The 17,366-nt window shown below is 42.3% G+C and overlaps 1 protein-coding gene across 2 annotated transcripts in view; it reads right to left on the minus strand.

The window, feature by feature from the left end:
- Positions 1 to 2,184: 2,184 nt before the first annotated feature.
- Positions 2,185 to 17,366, minus strand: part of LOC144469807 (octopamine receptor beta-2R) — an 89,268-nt gene continuing 74,086 nt past the window's right edge. The window contains exons 3-5 of one of the 2 annotated variants that reach the window (XM_078180468.1): positions 14,401 to 15,725; positions 13,439 to 13,669; positions 2,185 to 9,449 (exon numbers count right to left, since the gene is read on the minus strand). In XM_078180468.1, coding sequence (XP_078036594.1) covers positions 9,359 to 9,449; positions 13,439 to 13,669; positions 14,401 to 15,389 — 1,311 coding nt within the window. In that variant the 5' untranslated portion in view covers positions 15,390 to 15,725 and the 3' untranslated portion in view covers positions 2,185 to 9,358. Of the gene's footprint in view, positions 9,450 to 13,413; positions 13,670 to 14,400; positions 15,726 to 17,366 lie in introns of both variants that reach the window. The other variant, XM_078180470.1, reaches the window with a different exon arrangement.

Raw genomic sequence — 17,366 nt, forward strand, 5'->3', positions numbered from 1 at the left:
CTTCCTCTAGGTTATGGTACTTTCTTTCGATCTCGCAATAACATTTGCTTATAATAAATCACTAAATTATTTCCTGAAATAAACAGAAATGTTAACTTTAAAATATGAAGAAATAGAAAACGATGGCTTACAAGAATATGTATATATATTTTTTCAAATGAAGAAAAAGGAAATGTTGAGTTAGTAAATGTATTCTTTGAGGGTATCTATTGTTCATTGCATTAATTGTTCGACTACTGAGAAGATTTACAGTGACAAGATTTGGCAGTTCACGTTATCTGTTGATGCAGTGTTAAGTGAAAAAGAATCTGCTCTTAATTGTCATAAAACGTACAAACTAACTTCGTTTTGCACGATACAAACACTAAATTGTTCTCGACTTGTGCGTCGTCAATAGGAACTTTCAAAAAGCAACCTCTTTAAGAAGATTAGCTAATAAACAAAAATGGCTGCATCATCTTATCAATAAGAAAGACACAAAGTCCTCTTAATATTATAATAATTTTGGTTCTGTAATATTAAACGTAAACGTTCAAATGAATTTTATAACTATAATGTAATACTGTAACTTTGGAACGACCACTAAATTTTGATTGTTAATGCTCAGCAAATTTCGCTGGTCTAAAAATATGTAATCTAAATATATATATTAATTACGTATTCCTACCATACACCTTTCAGTCATTCAATAATTGTCCTACGAAATAGCAAGAATTAAATATGATACAGTTTAAATAACTAAAACACAACTGAATTAAATATAATACAGTTTAAATAACTAAAACAAAACTTAATACAATAGAATCCAGCCTTCTCTTTCAATTTTAAATAATCGTATTTCCTGTAAAATTACAGACTGATTTATTCGATAACAAATTATAAAATCATTTAATCTAGAAACAGCAGGAAAGAAGAATAGCCACGGCTCCGAAGGGAACCGTGAATTTTCATGATTGTAAAAATTTAGGAACGGAGCTTTGTCCATTATCTTTTTACGGTTTCGCAGTTCCTTCGCGACGATTAAAAGTCGACGCGGCGCGACCCGCGTTTCCCAGTCATTCGAAAACGTTTTGGGAAGCGTTCCGAGGAAAATTTTTTACTCGACGGCAGATTAATGATCGCGAGGATGAGGGGGAGTCGCTGCAATGTGCAATTCCGTAGTAACTGGCATAAATGGAGGACCGTAAAGAGCTCGTAAAAAAAAAACTGGGCAACGGTTCATTTACGATCCCAGCCAGTGAACGTGATCGTTCAATCCGCGTGCACGTGGCTCCGTAACTCGCGGACAGTGTCGCGTTCTCATTGGGCAAAAATTTCATTTATTATACGCTTTGAACGGTTCATTACGTCGGCGAACGCCTTATTGCATTCCGCGAGCGTGCTAAACAAATTCCGAGAAAACCGTGCCTCGATATTTCAGCGTTACTTCAGATCTCTCCGGTGGATACGAACGAAAGAGTAGAAAATCAGGCGAATTACCTTGGAAATTGCTGTTCCGTTTAATTTCATAGTAATTGCCGTATTAAAGTGTCTTTCAACTTAATAATAGCGCTGACAATATCGATGGCAGAAGCGGGAAAACTTCCAGTGAAAACACGCGACAGATTGCTGGACTTATTTTCATTAGACGTCGATGGAAATCTTTCAGAATTTTTGTTGTAATTTTGCAACGATCCGCGACGAAGGTATTAATATTTACCGACAGTGGAAACAAGATCGACAAAATTATTGACAGAATAAAGAACAGAAAAGTTGAACCAATTTTAATGAGAAATTAACAGAACTTTCCTGCAAGTTACTATTCTATTTATCTCGATAGTAATCAGAGTCTTGTGTCTCTAGCTTTATTCGTAATATTCTTTAATATCCACGAATAAGAAATTCGTCATAAAACGTTAATATTGAATCTTCTGCAAATCGCGATTTTCTTCAATTCACTTGTATTTATTAAACAAAAGTGAACCTCGATTGACAGCGTTCAGAAAGCGATTAAGAAATCTGTCGATTAATCTTGAATTGTGTTTTATTTTCATCAAATAAATCACCTAGTCAATAAGTGAACCAATGATTCGATTAATTCGATTGATTCGATTAACAATTGAATAACTAAACAACGATTGTTCGTAGTGGCGTCGTGTTCGAAGTATGTTGATGTGTCGGCGAAAAGAAGTACGGGGTCACCGGTTGTTGTTACTGAATTATAATCAAATTTTATTTTCTGGAAATTCATACAAAGAAACGAAGCGAGAACGAGACAGAAAATCATTCGGAATGTGTGACGGTCATCGTATTGTTTTTCCTTGCGAACTGAGACATAATTGTGCAACATAACTCGAAAGCGTTTTAATTCATACACTCCGCGTACAAAATAAAGCGAACGGGAATACAAAAAGAAACGGGGAGCGACGATAAACAGGTTTGATCGATCGGGGGAGATCAATTTTACAATAAAATAATAATTACATTACGGTTATGAAAATTTACAATAAAACTATTACAAACAATACAAAACACTTATAAAGTTGATTGAGCTGAAAAATCGCATAAACAACGCCTCCAGCGCGCTCTGCAGTATTTGTGCATTCTTTATTCTCTTTACATCTCCGTCGTCTGTGCCAACTATTGCAAATTTACGGTACTCCGGATTCGACGAACGAAAACAAACGAAACCCTCGCGCTTTTTAAAGCAATCCCAGCCAGTGTTGGAGAAACGTGTTCCATCCCAAAACCAAGTGAAAGTAAGGAAAAAGAAGGAGGAAAACGTGTCGAAACGAACTTCTACTTGCAAATCATTTCGCGCGTGTTCCGCTGACTAGATAATTTCTGTCTACACTTATGGACTGTCCTTACTAAAAAACATGTAAGTCCGATCGGTGCGATTCCGACCACTAGATAAATCGTTCCCGCTCCGTAATCGCGTCGCGATTATAGAGAGCATCCCGCGTTATCAATTACAATGACCAAGAGCGCGGATCTCCGTGCGATCGCGGCTCGTACAAATATCTAGATAAAACGACCGGAACTCAGAATTCGATAAAACTTTATTACAGCGCTGGATTTGTTCTAGAAAGTCCTATAAAAAATATCGTTTCACTGAACTTTGCCTCTTCGAATACTTGCATAGAAAAATAGAAGCTTGCACGGACATCCGCAGTCTTCGAACGACGATGTATCAGGTTGGAAACTATGAAACGGGCGTTTTTGTTTAGTCTGTATTCAGCCACGGCGCCCGTTTCATAGTTTCCACTCCTAATATTTGTTACGATAACACCGTGTATGGAACGCGATTACGGGGAGGGTCGGAGAAGAACCGTGATCGAAGTGACAGTAAGAGAAATGAATTGGAAACGCGGATTTCGCGGTTCTCCTTAGTTTTAGGATGCCGGACGCACCTGCGGGATTCCGTGAGATCTCGCATTTGCCTCGGAACACGTTCCCGCGTTCGGCTGTTCACAAAGGAAAATGGTAACGGAACTGGTACATTCGGAACAAAATTATTCGTGCTTCGACAACAACATGCGTACGTAATGAGAGTGTGAACAACGGCTTTGTATGGAACGGCGAGACACCCGTTACAGAAATCACGCACCGAATATCATCGAAACGTCACTGAACAACGTCTGTTTCCACGCAATGTCATTTCTCGCTTATTTATACTACGCTCGGTACGCATTTGATTGTTAATACGCCGACTGAACATTTCTTCCCCACGCGTTGCCTTTTCACTCTTGCCCCCCTCCCCCCTTTCTCTCTCTCATTTTCACTTACTTCCTCTCTTTCTCTCTATCTGTCTCTTTCACTCTCTCTTTCTCTCTCTCTCTCACTCTCTCTCTCTCAATGCTTTTATCTTGTTTTACGAGCTAATAGGTCGATCACGGAAGAAACGCTGTATTAACTTTCAATTATTGCAACTGAACGCCCCGAGGAGCGGCATTATATACAAACTATGTACAACATTATCGTGAATAATTCTTGTTTTCTTTTCTTTTTTCTTTTACTTGTTACTTTAATACATTCTATCACAGAGAAACGGTGAATCGCATATATGTAGATATACGTATTGTTTATTTACTCATTCATTTATTTATTTATTTATTCATTTGTTTATTTATTTATATATATATGTATATATAAAAAAAAAGGAAAAGAAAACGGAAGAAAGTAACGTAAAAGGAAAACAAAACCACGGCGTGTCATAAATTAGATTCTCAGACTTGGTAAAAACGAACTCACCGGACGACGATTATAAGAGGTTAGAGGTATAAAATATGAACAATAGACTCTTCGCGTGGCGAATTACAGTTAATTAACAACTAAAGTGTACGTTTTAATAAATAAATTACGATCGAGTGGGCTGTACAATCGACTACGGTTTCACGCGTTGAAAAACGCCTCTCCTTCGACGACGCTTCGACGTTCTCGACGCGGGCACGCGTTCATTCTTGTTTATTTAAAGAGCGTAGATTAAAGTCAATTTCGTTAGTTAATCAATTGGATTATCGGTCTGTTTCCGTGTCCCTTGAGACGGAAATTAGGATACCAATCAAGGCAAATGTTCTGTAGATCGCGATCCAACGTTAATCGTAATTCTGCTTCTGAGATTTCAGATTAAAATCAATCAAATGAATCCGGTTGAAATTGTTTCGATGAAAACTATTTACGCTTCCCCTTGCGAATTCGAATTGTCATCGTTAACAATGCAACGACTGATGGGAGTTTCCTGTGTAGCACAGTGTTGCCGGGCATGTGTTTTCAACGATTAAAACTAAACATTTAATTTAAAAAAAGAAGAAAAAGAATCGCACGAAAATGTCAAGCGCGTAGAATTCTCGTTTCGATAAATAAATCTATCCAAGTTTCCGTCGAAATCGCATCGAGCAATAATGGTAACAAAAGCTCGCGTTCTTCGAAAATAACAACACCTCGCACTGCGAAATAAATAAATAATTTAAGTATCTCCTTTCGTAACAAATCTTCGCGATAAAATAAATCTCGTAAAAGAAACAACACCTCGATGTCATCGGAGGGACGGACATTAGTGAATGATAATTAACAAAAATTCGGGGCTCGCGTTCGAATTTTTCACGAATGTTTTCCGCAGCTGGGAAATTCGGAGAAGGAAGCCGACGGAGTTGAAACGTTCCGCGTGTCGTTGCGATCCGTCGAACCGATAACCGTACGTCTAAACCGACGGATAATTGCCCGGACAACCGTTAAACAACTGCCCCGGCCCGGCGATAAATAATATTAATTAAACAACAACAGTAACAATAACGATCTGGCACGCAATCTCTCTTTGGTATGGCGCGTCTGCTCGAACGCGGGGGATTCGATAATAACGCAACAGCGTCGGGAATAAAACGGATAAATTGTCATGTTACGCGTCGCGTGGAGTATTTTCCATCGATAATAAATAACATCAATGAAACAGCAGTAACAACGATTCTCCTGCCGCGTTCGATGGAGGGGGAGAAACGACGGGCACAAATCACGGATTCTCGCCAAAACAGCGGAGAAACGCGAACCGGAAAGCCTGGTCGAACTTTTCGTTCATTCGGCAGAAGTGGCACCGAAAAACCACCTGACGATTCAGTTTTCGATCAGCCGCCATTTTCAATCGAACCGTTTATCATTAAAGTGGCCAGAGTCCATTTATTTTAAAGTCCAGATGTTTAATGGTTCTGCGTTTCAAACCCTCGCGTTTCTTTCGCCTCTAGGCTTCGATGGCGAAAGAATTCATTTTAATTTTGAGCTAGGAGAAATTAATGGTATTAATGATGCTCGTATTATCGCGAGTCTGTTGATAAATTAAAATAGTTAATAAATTGTGAATTATAATATCTGATAAATTGAGATATATTGGGATAATGTGGTGTAACGTGTTCTCATTTTTAAGGGTTATTGCGTTACGGTGGCTCTGCTAAAATGTACATTGTATTTAAAGTAAAAATGTAAATATTAATAATATAATATAAATATAGCGTAAATGAGGTACATATTTTTAGAAAATGGACTCGGCTCACTTTCAAAATAAACGGTACAAACGAAAATCATTACTACATTACGTTACATTATCTCTCTGCGTTGACCAGACTCAACAGTTCGCTAGCAAATACTGTTAAATATTATTTACAATTTTTTTTAAATTTCAGTGCAATCGTTGCCGGTAGATTCTCGTTGTTTCTCCAATGGAAATAAACCCAAACACCTTCCTCTTCATCCTGCCATAAGAACCCCCCCATTAGCAAAACCAGTTCCCCATTCTCATCGTCGCTAGATAGCCAATGAAAACTCAATTTTCCTTACAAAATTCAAATTCCAATAAACAACCGCTACGTCACTCTTCCCGAGAAACAGGCGCAAAGAAAGATCGCTCCGTCGTCCCCAAAAATTCTCAACGTACCGTGAAACGAGAAGCGGATCCATACTGCTCGAAATTCTCGTTTATCAGATCCCGTCAATCTACCGGCAACGCTAGATGGCAGGTATTCGAAGGGAAAGGGGGAATACCGGCGAACCGAGGAGGTCCGTCATAGGCGTAGAATCCGCGATGCGTGCACGGTGGTTGATCTCTTCTGCGAACCGTTCCGCAGTTTAAGGGGTTCGCCCGCGGAGCCAATAACAGATACCGACCGCCTTCGGCTGTTTATTTATTGCCCGCGATGACTCGGAGCCCGGCACTCTCTATCCCCGAGAGCTGCCAATCAAACGCGGCCGTTTATGCGATCCTCGCGATCTATCTGGCTTCCTATTTGTTTGCGTTGGGGAGCAGCAAGCAGAAAGAGACCGAGCGGGACTCGAGTGCTAATGAACCTGGCCACCCAATCGGACATCATCCTCGCGATCCTCGCGGTCTTTTTCGGTGACGCGGGCAGGGGCGCCATGGCGAAGCGATCGAGAGTCGGCGAGGCGCTCGTTGTCCCGGCGACGGCCACCGCCGAGATCGAGACGGTCTTGGATCCACCCTGATATCACAGCGATCCCTGCCCCCGATCTCTTAAAGCACTGCTCGACAATGTTATCTCTGACAATAGCGGCGCGGTCCATCCGCTGAACGCGTGTACGCGGCTACCTGTCCGGTCTGCTTCTCTCTACGATCGTTTGGCAATGTTCATGTCTTCCTGTCGCCCCGTGTACTTCCGGTTTACTCGAAACCTCTTTTGTCCGAGATACGCTATTTATAAACGCGCGACAATAAACCCGCGTTCTCGCCGTGGCTTCCGTCCTCCTCGATTTAATTTTTAATCGGCCGATTGGAGGCGAGCCAGCCTCCGCTGGCTTTGACGCAGAACTGCAGACTCTGCTAAATGCGACGACGAGGGTAGCGAAGTGCAATTTTCAAGAAGGTCCGTGCTGCATTCTAGTCCCCTTGTGCATCAGCAATAAGGTTGCGCTTTATTTTTACAACGGTTGCGGAGCTTTCGTTTGATCCCATGGCGACTCGGACAAGTTTTCTGTATTTTGCCATCAGTGCCACTGTTCTTCTCTATTATACTTTTAATCAATTATATTCTTCTCTATTATACTTTTAATCAATTATATTCTTCTCTATTATACTTTTAATCAATTATATTCTTCTCTTTTCCGTCGCATTATTCGCATCATTTTGATTACCTTTCTTTTTATTATTTTCCCTTTCATTCACCACAGTTTTAATTCAATTTTCTATTAGACGCGTGCTGTTAGCTTCCTTTCGCATTAAATTTGCATCAAGCGAACAGTTTTGTTGTACTATTACTTCATCCGCGTACTTTCGCTTTCTTCTTGTATCCGGCTCCATAATTTTCACTGAATTTCCGCTTTGCGTTTTAGCTTTCCTTTTATGTTAAATACGCGTTGTTACTTTAATTCCCGTAAACATATCTCCTTTAATTTCACATTAGCAGCTTCTATACTTTCGTTGTTTTATTTATCGGTCTCGCTTCTTTCTTTTATCACAGTGCAGTTGCGATTTTACATTAGACGCGCGCTGTTGCTTACATCTGTATTAATTGGACAGTTCTGTATTAATTCAGCATCGGGTGAATAGTGCGTCTTCGCGCAATGTAAACAGCTCGGCCACAATTTCGCGTGGAATGCGCACTTTTTCGCCCTCTTCTGCATCCATTGCACTTGTTCTCGTTTAATATTACATCGGGTGCGCGGCGTTTGTTTTTACACCAGTTAGATAGTTTCGCTTTAATTCTGTAACGGGAGCACAGTTGTGCTTTAATTCCACGTTACGCGCGCATACCTTGGCTCTCTTTTCTCGCCGATTGCACGGTTTTGTTTCACTTCTACTCTGTTATGCATTTTGCACAATATAAACTGGAACGCAGCAGGATAGAACGTTGTACAGGCTGCCCAAAAAATCAGTCGCGATCGGGAAACGAGATTCTCGAGGTCGTTCGGAGCAATCTTTTCTTTTATAAAAATTTTCTGAAACTCCGTTTCGTCGTTAACGTGATATTAACGGAAAACAGTGACCAATGAGAGGCAAGATCGAGTTGCGCGAAGTGGACGAGTCAATCGTCGGAACTGGGCTTCGCCCGCTTACATGCTCGGTCGTTACGCGCCAGTCGAGCTCGTTTCTTATTGGTCAGTGTTTTTTTGTTCATAGCTCGTAAACGAAGCCGCGAATAAAATTTACACAAAAGAAATATATTCTCCAAATGATCTCGGGAACCCTGTATATTCCGTTCGCGAGTGACTTTTGGGACACCCTATATACCGGACGCAATATTGACTGCAGTGTCTGCGGTCTGCTTTCAAGATTCCAGATTCGACTTTAAAAAGATAAATAAACATATAATGCCTGTGGAGGACTGGTCGATATTTGCAATCGACGTTGCACCGGTAGAAAATCTTCGATGGCCCCTCGCAGTCATCGCGGGTTTTTCTCTAGGAACGTATATTTGTTTTGTAAAAACGAGCATACATGAATGCTTGGTGCGCGGCTCGGACGGCCACTGTTGGGCCTCGAGTGGCGATTCTCGAAACCGAAAATACACGGGACCGGCTCGAATTTGTCGAGGATGCGAGTACCTGTTCAGATTCGTGTTTTTTCTCCTTTCGCTGTTTATCGTGTATGCGTGTGTATGTGGCGTGTGTGCATGTGTGCGCGAGAGAGTGTGTTTCTGTTATTTTTGTCTTTTTGGTTTGGCAACGTAACGGAGAATCTCTGTGGTTTACGCGTTCAACGTGGTTGTTCACTCGACACTTGTTAGTTCGTGTGTGTGTTGGTAGGGCGCGCGCGCGTGTGTCTCGTGTGCGAGGTTATGTTGATGACGGTACGGATGTATTGGTGGGCGTATGTACGTGTGACGCGTATCTTATTGCGAATACAGTTTAACGTATAAAGTTGCTCTCCGGTCTCATCTCAGAGACTGCTACCATACTCGCTCGATCTTCGTCGGTCGGTGTGCTTGACGTACGTCTCCGAGTATATAGTCTTGGTGCGGTCGTCGTACCTGCAAGCAGAAAGAGATCGCCGCCAATACAGTTTGCTCGGTTTCGGCTCGTTAAGGGTACAATGTACCGTCCGTTGCTGGAAAGATGGCACAGTCTATGTCGAGAGGCATTGTCTGTATGTATTATCGTCATTGCCATTTGTCTACGATCTCCCGAAACCCACTTCTATTGGTAAGCAAGCTCCACCTAATCGCGTCTCCTTTTCAGCGCGCGATTTAGCCAATAATAATTAAAAACTTTGCGATAGAAACAAAATGGAAGATGCTAGGAGAAGAAACGGAGACGCGAGACAGGCGGCGTGGTCTCTTCGCAATCGGCCACACTCCAGTCGTTCGTTTTCTAGAAATTGGGTTCGAGGAAATCGGTCTTACACATTCCTGTGCAGTCTTTTCAGCAATGGACAGTAGACGTTTACAAAGTACAACGATTTCTCAAAATTTAAAGCTGCTACATGGACGATATTTAACTTGCAAAGACATTACGTAAATGAAATGGTTGAATCAACCCTTATAGGAGGTTCGTAGAAACTTAGAAGACTAACAATGGCTGAACGAATACATGCATATCCTTGTAAACTGCATTATAACACAGTATTTGCTAGCTTATTCTACAAGAGGCTGTAACAATTAGATAAGAATACAAAGGGAAGTAAAAATGCAAAGCAGGAGGTAATCGCAAAAGGAAGTTTTAAAAAATTGGATAAAATTTCATCATTGTTTGATCAAAGATCAGACATTTCTTTCTTGCCTAAAGAATCTAAAACTCGGCAAACTGTCTTCAACACTGTCGAGCTAATAAATAAATAAAATATCACGTTCAATCTTGGCAGTATCAAAGCGCAGCGGCAAGTGCTCATGAAATTCGCTATCAAAGCACGTCTCTGATAATCGAAGTTCCGAAGTTTAATCTCGTCGACGTTACAAAAGGTAATGATCAAGGTGTCGCCGAGCGGAGAGAAAAATAAGTTCGCGAGCAAAGAGCCGCGATACAGAGGTGTTACCGTGGGCGACAGTGAATCAGAGGTTCATCTGAAAACCATTAGAATTTCATAGTGAAAGGGAGGAGTCTCGGGAGCAAAAGAAACCCACGATTTCGGTTTCGTGATATACTTTTTCTCCGCAGCGCAGCATTTTCGAGCGGAGAATAGGGAGCCGGGAAGAGAGGTACGCGTTTCCTAAGTTATGCTGGCATTTGCGTGAAAAAGTTGAGCGTCCGGTTCTCGACTCGCCCTAGTTTCCACTCGCGGAATTAAAAGTGATGTCCTCTCCCGTTTCTAATCACCCGGTTTTATGGCGGCCCCTCGCCCGCCGCCGCAAGTACCAGCGACCGCTCAACTTTTTAACCGGGATTCCCAAGCTGTACACCCTCCGGATTGTTAAACAAATTTCCCTTAGCGACGGACTCCAGGTGCAGCTTGTGGACGTAAAAATCATCCCGGCGTCACGTTACGATGTTTGAAAAGGCTAGAACGACGCTTCACTATTTCGGATTTAAATCTTTGCGCTCGAAGTTGCTACTAACAATTGTTGTATCGTGTTCAAAAATAATTTGTACAATGTGATATTTATTTGTATTTAATAATCACGTATTCGCAGAATGTAGTGAGTGATATCCAGTGAAAATACGACGTGGAAAGATTATTCTGGATTAAAATGGCGTCGAGTGCAAGAAAGAAAGAAATGCATTTATTTTCAGTCATTGCGAATCAATATAACCGATGTCAAAACTTAAACCACTTCCATTTAAAATGACGTTGGAGATCTTCGTGGGTATTTTTAATATCTTATATCAGATAAAGAATATAATGGTTTTGGAGATTGTTGTAATGGCATGGTTTTAGTCTTCGAATTAATGATAGATTCAGCTCCGATAAAATGGTTTAATGTCTTTACAAACTTTTCAATTTGTGGTATTTTCGCCTACAGAAGGGTCTGCAATTTACCGTCCATCACATCATGCAAAAACATCCTACAGGAAGATTGATGACGGACCGTGAAAGTAAGAAGAGTCCAAGCTTATATTGTACGATTTTTCTTTGCTATCGCGCAGATGTGTTCAAGAATTTAACTGTTCTTTTGTAACTAACGACTTATATTTGATAAAACTGAATAAAGATATTGGACTAGACGATTGAAATTTTTGTTAAATGATAGCAATATACTAATATAATAATAATAATAATAGTAATAATAAGTAATACTGATATAATTAATATCAATATGATGTATTTAAATGAAAAAACGCATAACTTAGTCACTGATTTTACTTTATCGATGCGAATATTTTTAAAAATTCTTTACACAGAATCGCACCCGTTTTAGTTACACCACCGATGCTGGGACACCCTGTACGTTCTCGCATATTAATCAAATCACCTGCACATTATATTGCTCTGCATTCACGGTGCACAAAGCGCATTAACATTCACTGCGACAATAATTCTTATATTTTGCAAGGGTTCAAAAGAGCTTAACGATATTGTAACAGCGTTCCAAATGTGTCAATTCTATAGAAACGTTACTTCCATTGTCAATATATCATTTTTACTTCAGCCTTCGCTTTCTATGCCGTGCATAAATGAAAATAAAAACGGAACAATTATTGCGAGGGAACTTCGAATCGTGTAAATCAGAGAAACAACGCCGTGAAAAATTCGACAGAACTCAATTTATATTTTATTCATACGAAATTTCGTTATGCATTCCGAATTACGTGAAAATTTCCGCAAAGCCCCGAGCAAAAGGGCGATTGATATTCGACGGCGTCGATGAAAAATTCGGCAATGGAGGGAAGCGGAGTATCGCGGCACGCTTCAATTACTTCGTGCGTTCTGATTACATTCTGCAACTTTTGTGCACTCGCAATTCACTGCTCCCGTCACCAATGCGTGTTCCCGGCCGGTCTTTGTGCATTTCGCGCAGCATGTAACGTGCAATTCCGCAGCGAGCTGCAATGTCGCACGCGAGCCGCGCCGTTTATCAAATGGAAAGCGCCTCGCACATCAGGACACATTAATTAAATCATGCGTGGAAACGCCACTCATTTTCTGAAACAACTTTCCGCGTCGCACGCGCGAGCTTCGCGAATCTAGATCGCTCGTTCAATTCTCCATTGCGGATTAGGAGGAAGGAACGTTTACGGTTGCCGGAAAAGTCTTCCTGTACTCTATAGGGTGTCCCATGCTATTTTATATTTAGACTGAGAATGTCTTCGAATGCAAAGTGATGAATTGTCAGTAGACTCGATCATATTATTTTAGAACATTTCCGAATATTAGTCTTGACAATATATATTTCAAAGGATATTATACACGATTGTGAAATGTGATTTATATAAATTTGCATCGAAATTGTATATTGAATGACGCTGTGATATATTATACTGTATAATACAAAGACCTTTACAATGTATTGTAGTGGCATAAAGGCTGCCTACCCTGGTCGAACATGAATCCTTCTGTAGGGAAAGGTACAACGAGTAACCTATACGTGTCACATGGAAAAAAATACTTTTGAAATCCATGATTGCAAAACGATACAGTCTATCATCTAAAATTCTACATATATTATTTCACAATATATTATGAAGTAATAAATGATATAATCTCCCATTTAGTACCACAAAATTCTATGAAATAAAAGACACTTTCGTCGACTAGTACAAACGATGGATAAATTATTAATACTAAAATACTAGTAGATGAATTATTAATACTAAAATACCAATGCATAAATTGTTAATACTATAATACCGATGGAGAAATTGTTAATACTACGCTACCAGCTGAAGCCTGCTTCGCGAGCAACGCGGCGGCCAGCGTCCTTTCAGAAGTTGTTGGAGCGTCTAAAGTCCATTGGTCGAGGAGAGCTCGTCGAGGCTCTCCGAGACAATGGCGTCGGAAACGAGGGGGCAGAGAGATAGGCGAAAGAGGGTACGAGAAAAGCGATAGAATATAGTGCGTACCTCAATGTGTCAGACCAGATCGTACCTTAGGGACGGTCGACGGAAATCGAGCGCCTCGAGGTCGGACGGCTCTCGTCTGCAGAGCGAACAGAAAGCACACTGCAGCGTATTCTTGAAGGCTTCTCGGAAGTCACGGTTGAAGTACGCGTAGATCAGCGGGTTTAGCGCCGAGTTCGTGTATCCGATCCAGAAGAGAAGCGCGATCACGATGTCGGGACACGGACAGGACTCGCCGCAGAGGGTCGTGATCACGTACCTGAAGACAAACTTCGTTCAAATTCATCGCTTCAAACGATAAAGGGGTCCTTGCGATTCGTTCTCGCCGTCTAGATTATATGAATTACTTGATAAATTATTGGATAATTCATTGCTATGATTATCAAATCATTAAATTATGAAAGAAATTGTACTTGGTTCGAATGCAACATCGTATGGGTTAACGCGACCCTTGCCATGACCAAGATTCTTGCTTTCACAATTTTAATACGAGTACAGCATAATTTGTAAATCTCCATAATTGAGCTAATGAGAATGAAATGCACTCGTTACAAGGGCGACGAATACACAAAACTCTGAAATAAAACAAGACTCGCAGCTCCACGCCGCAAAGCCACCCTAACGATCCTGCATGGCCAGCAGAATCGGAGGAGCTAGTCCAGACCAGCCGAATTTCTGGGAATCCTTCAGGCATTGTCACACGATCGCCCACAAATCCACAGAGCCGCGAATTCCCGTCCTCGTGTTTCCCTAATTGCGTTTTAAGTTAACGAGAACAATTGGAATGATTACGCGAGCCGAGCGAGATGCACACGACGCGCGGCACAGTCCTTCTCAATTTCCACGTGACACTAAACCAACGGCCTTATGAGAATCCTTAATTCCGCGGATCACACGAGCGAGAGATGCACAATTTATTCGACGGGAATCAATTGAACCGCGCGGCACAGAGAGGAAAGGAGACGACGGTCCGATATAGATCAGACGCACCACAAGAAGAACGGCAACCAGCACAGTATGAAGGTCCCCATGATGATGCCTAACGTTCTCGCCGCTTTGTGCTCCCTCTTCATCTTCATGATGTTCTTGTCCTTGGTGGGCGTGTGCAGATGATCGGTGCTGATCTCGTTCAGAGTTAGCGTCTTCGAGGATCCGGCGCTGTTCAGCTCGCCGTTCAGATTGTTCAGGTCCTTGCTGGGCCTGTGGCTAAGCAGCATCACGTTCCCCATTCGACTGTGCATCTGCTTCTCCTGTTTGTTGGCCTCCTTGAATATCGCGAAGTACGTGAGCGTCATGATCGTGCACGGTATCCAGAAGGAGATGCTCGACGAGAATATCACGTAGATCTTGTTCACCTTGAACTCGCAGAGCTCGGGGTGCTTGCGCCTGTGCATGCTATTCTCGTCGGTGGTGTACCAGCCCATGAAGATCGGCACGAACGATATGAACGCGGGCATGACCCAGCAGGCGAGCAACATGTACGCGGCCAGTCTCTTGGTCATGATGATCGGGTACTTCAAGGGCTTTACGATAGCCCAGTACCGGTCCACCGAGATGCACATCAGGTGGAGGATCGAGCTGGTGCTGAAGTAGACGTCCAGCGAGTTCCAGACGTCGCACATGAAGTAGCCGAACAGCCACCTGCCGGTCAGCTGGACGCTCGCGTTGAAGGTCATCGCGAACATCGCCACCAGCATGTCGGCCAGGGCCAGCGAGACCACGAAGTAGTTGGTGATGATGCGCAGCTTCCTGTGCCGCATCACCGACACCATCACCAGCAGATTGCCGAACATGGCGGTCAGGATGATGGAGCCCAGCAGGCAGCCCTTCGCGATCGTCGTCGGAACAGACCACTTCTGCTCGTTCGCGTAGCTGCTGTTCCCGAACTGGCTCTCCTCCGTCGAGATCGCCGTCAGCAGTGTCGTCACGTCCACCGAGGATACCTCCGCTGGCTCGGAGGTGCTCGCGATCGTCGTCATGCTCAGCCGACCAGTTACTACACCCCGTTACCCTTGGCCTTGTTCCTCTTCTTCGGCCGGAAGAGACTCGACCGGCCGCCTTAGGTCACGGACGTGCCCACGAGCCGACGTACCAGGTTGGCCTTCATCTTCGCCGCGAGTAAGGGCGTTGCCACTTGCCAAGTCTCCCCGCTGCCCGGACGCTTGCCAGCGCGATCCTCGATGCACGCCCGGCCGTCGTCCACGACGCCGTCGTTGTCCTCGATCCGGCAACCGATCGCCGAACAATGCGTGCTTTATACAGCCACGGAGGACGACTCGGCTCTACATGTTTCGCCGGGAACACTCGCCGCTGACCTGGAAACAGAGAGGCCACGCTAATGATACGTTTTTGTTCGACAAGGTTTAACCCCGCTGGGGGGCACCACCGCCGACACAAGGATTTCTAATCTTTCGACGTTTGTTTGCTCGATCGATTCGGGACTAATTACAGTTTCCCCATTATTAGAAATCGATGTCAAACTTTCGAGTACTTTAGATCGTTTCGACAACTTTTAATTATACGGATTAAATAATTTTGACCACCGTACGCGAGACAACCATCTCTAAAAACAACCATGATTGAGAGTACGCGATACTCTACTCTGTTCTCAATAAATTTAAAACATCATTGAAATTCCTACAAATAACCCGTGTCATTTTAACTGCAGAAGGTATAATAGGTTCTTCGCGAAACATTCCTTAACAAACTACCCCCTTAGCAAACTACACTCTCTTATACGCGCGTTAATGGCTTTTATTAACCCCGAAGCTGTGAAGATAATGCCACCTTATGCAAATGCATCTGCTAATGCATCTACATTGTTCACGTTTCTAAAATATTTCTCGCACACTGTCTCCTCCTCGTTTATGGATCGTATTATCTCACGACGAATGCTAATAAACCGCAGATTCGTACTTATTCATAGCAAATGCTACTTCATAAACTCCGGCAGTATTCATAAAACTGTTCCAGAAGGGTAAAACTGTTCTCTTGAACAAAAGGTACGCAGAAGAATTCGCGATGGTAATTTTCACGCAGACCTCGCGGAATCTTATAAGCAGTAATAAAAATGTGACTCTCTATCTTCGATGCGAACGTCGTGGCAGTTTAATGGCGACCATCACCATTCCCTCCACCTCGTTCATCGTTCCAATATGGTAGCACGTTATCTTTACACGCGGTATCTTTTATTGGATCATCAGCTTTTAATTAGCTTGGCAGATAAACAAAATGCTGCTTCGTTTAATAATCATTGGACCGAGAATCTTTCGGGAGAATAGTAGTTTTCTGCAAGGGATTATGGGCAGAAATGAAATAGGAACTTCCAAAGCTTTAACTTAATAAGTATTATTTCTTCTTAAAGTTTTTTCTTGGTTTTAGCAATATTATTTAGGAAATATTATACTACATAATATAATAGTATCAGCTTAGTAAGTATTTTGCACTGTACAATAAAGTACTATTAATATTATTAATCTCATCGTTCATATCATCGAATTCGACAATCTGTTGCTATAATAGTCGTGGCTATGAATTACGACCGAAAGCAATGAACTTGTCATAACATTTGAACAATCGTGACCGCAAACAATGGTATCAATGATTTCAATTGGAGCAACCGTACGTTGTTTAAACGTGATACGAATTTCTTATCGTCCCCATTGAGGTATTCGACACGAGAGGGATATCAAGCACTCTAGACGACGACCCACTTTATTCGATTTGTTTGTACTATCTGCTTAATCTACTCAATCCATTACAATCATTCGGACTATTCAATTTATTCCGGCCTGCACGCCGGTGAACCGTTCGAGCAGATTTACTTGCCCCATTGGATTGGTTTTTGGTAGCTGCGGATCGCCTCGATTCTATCCGTGTCGACATCCTCTCCCAAGATTTTCAACGAGTCCACGAACTTCGAGCGAATATCGAGTTTGCGAAAATCGAGTCAATGT

The sequence above is a fragment of the Augochlora pura genome, chromosome 5 (assembly GCF_028453695.1).
Source record: "Augochlora pura isolate Apur16 chromosome 5, APUR_v2.2.1, whole genome shotgun sequence".
Taxonomy (NCBI): Eukaryota; Metazoa; Arthropoda; class Insecta; order Hymenoptera; family Halictidae; genus Augochlora; species Augochlora pura.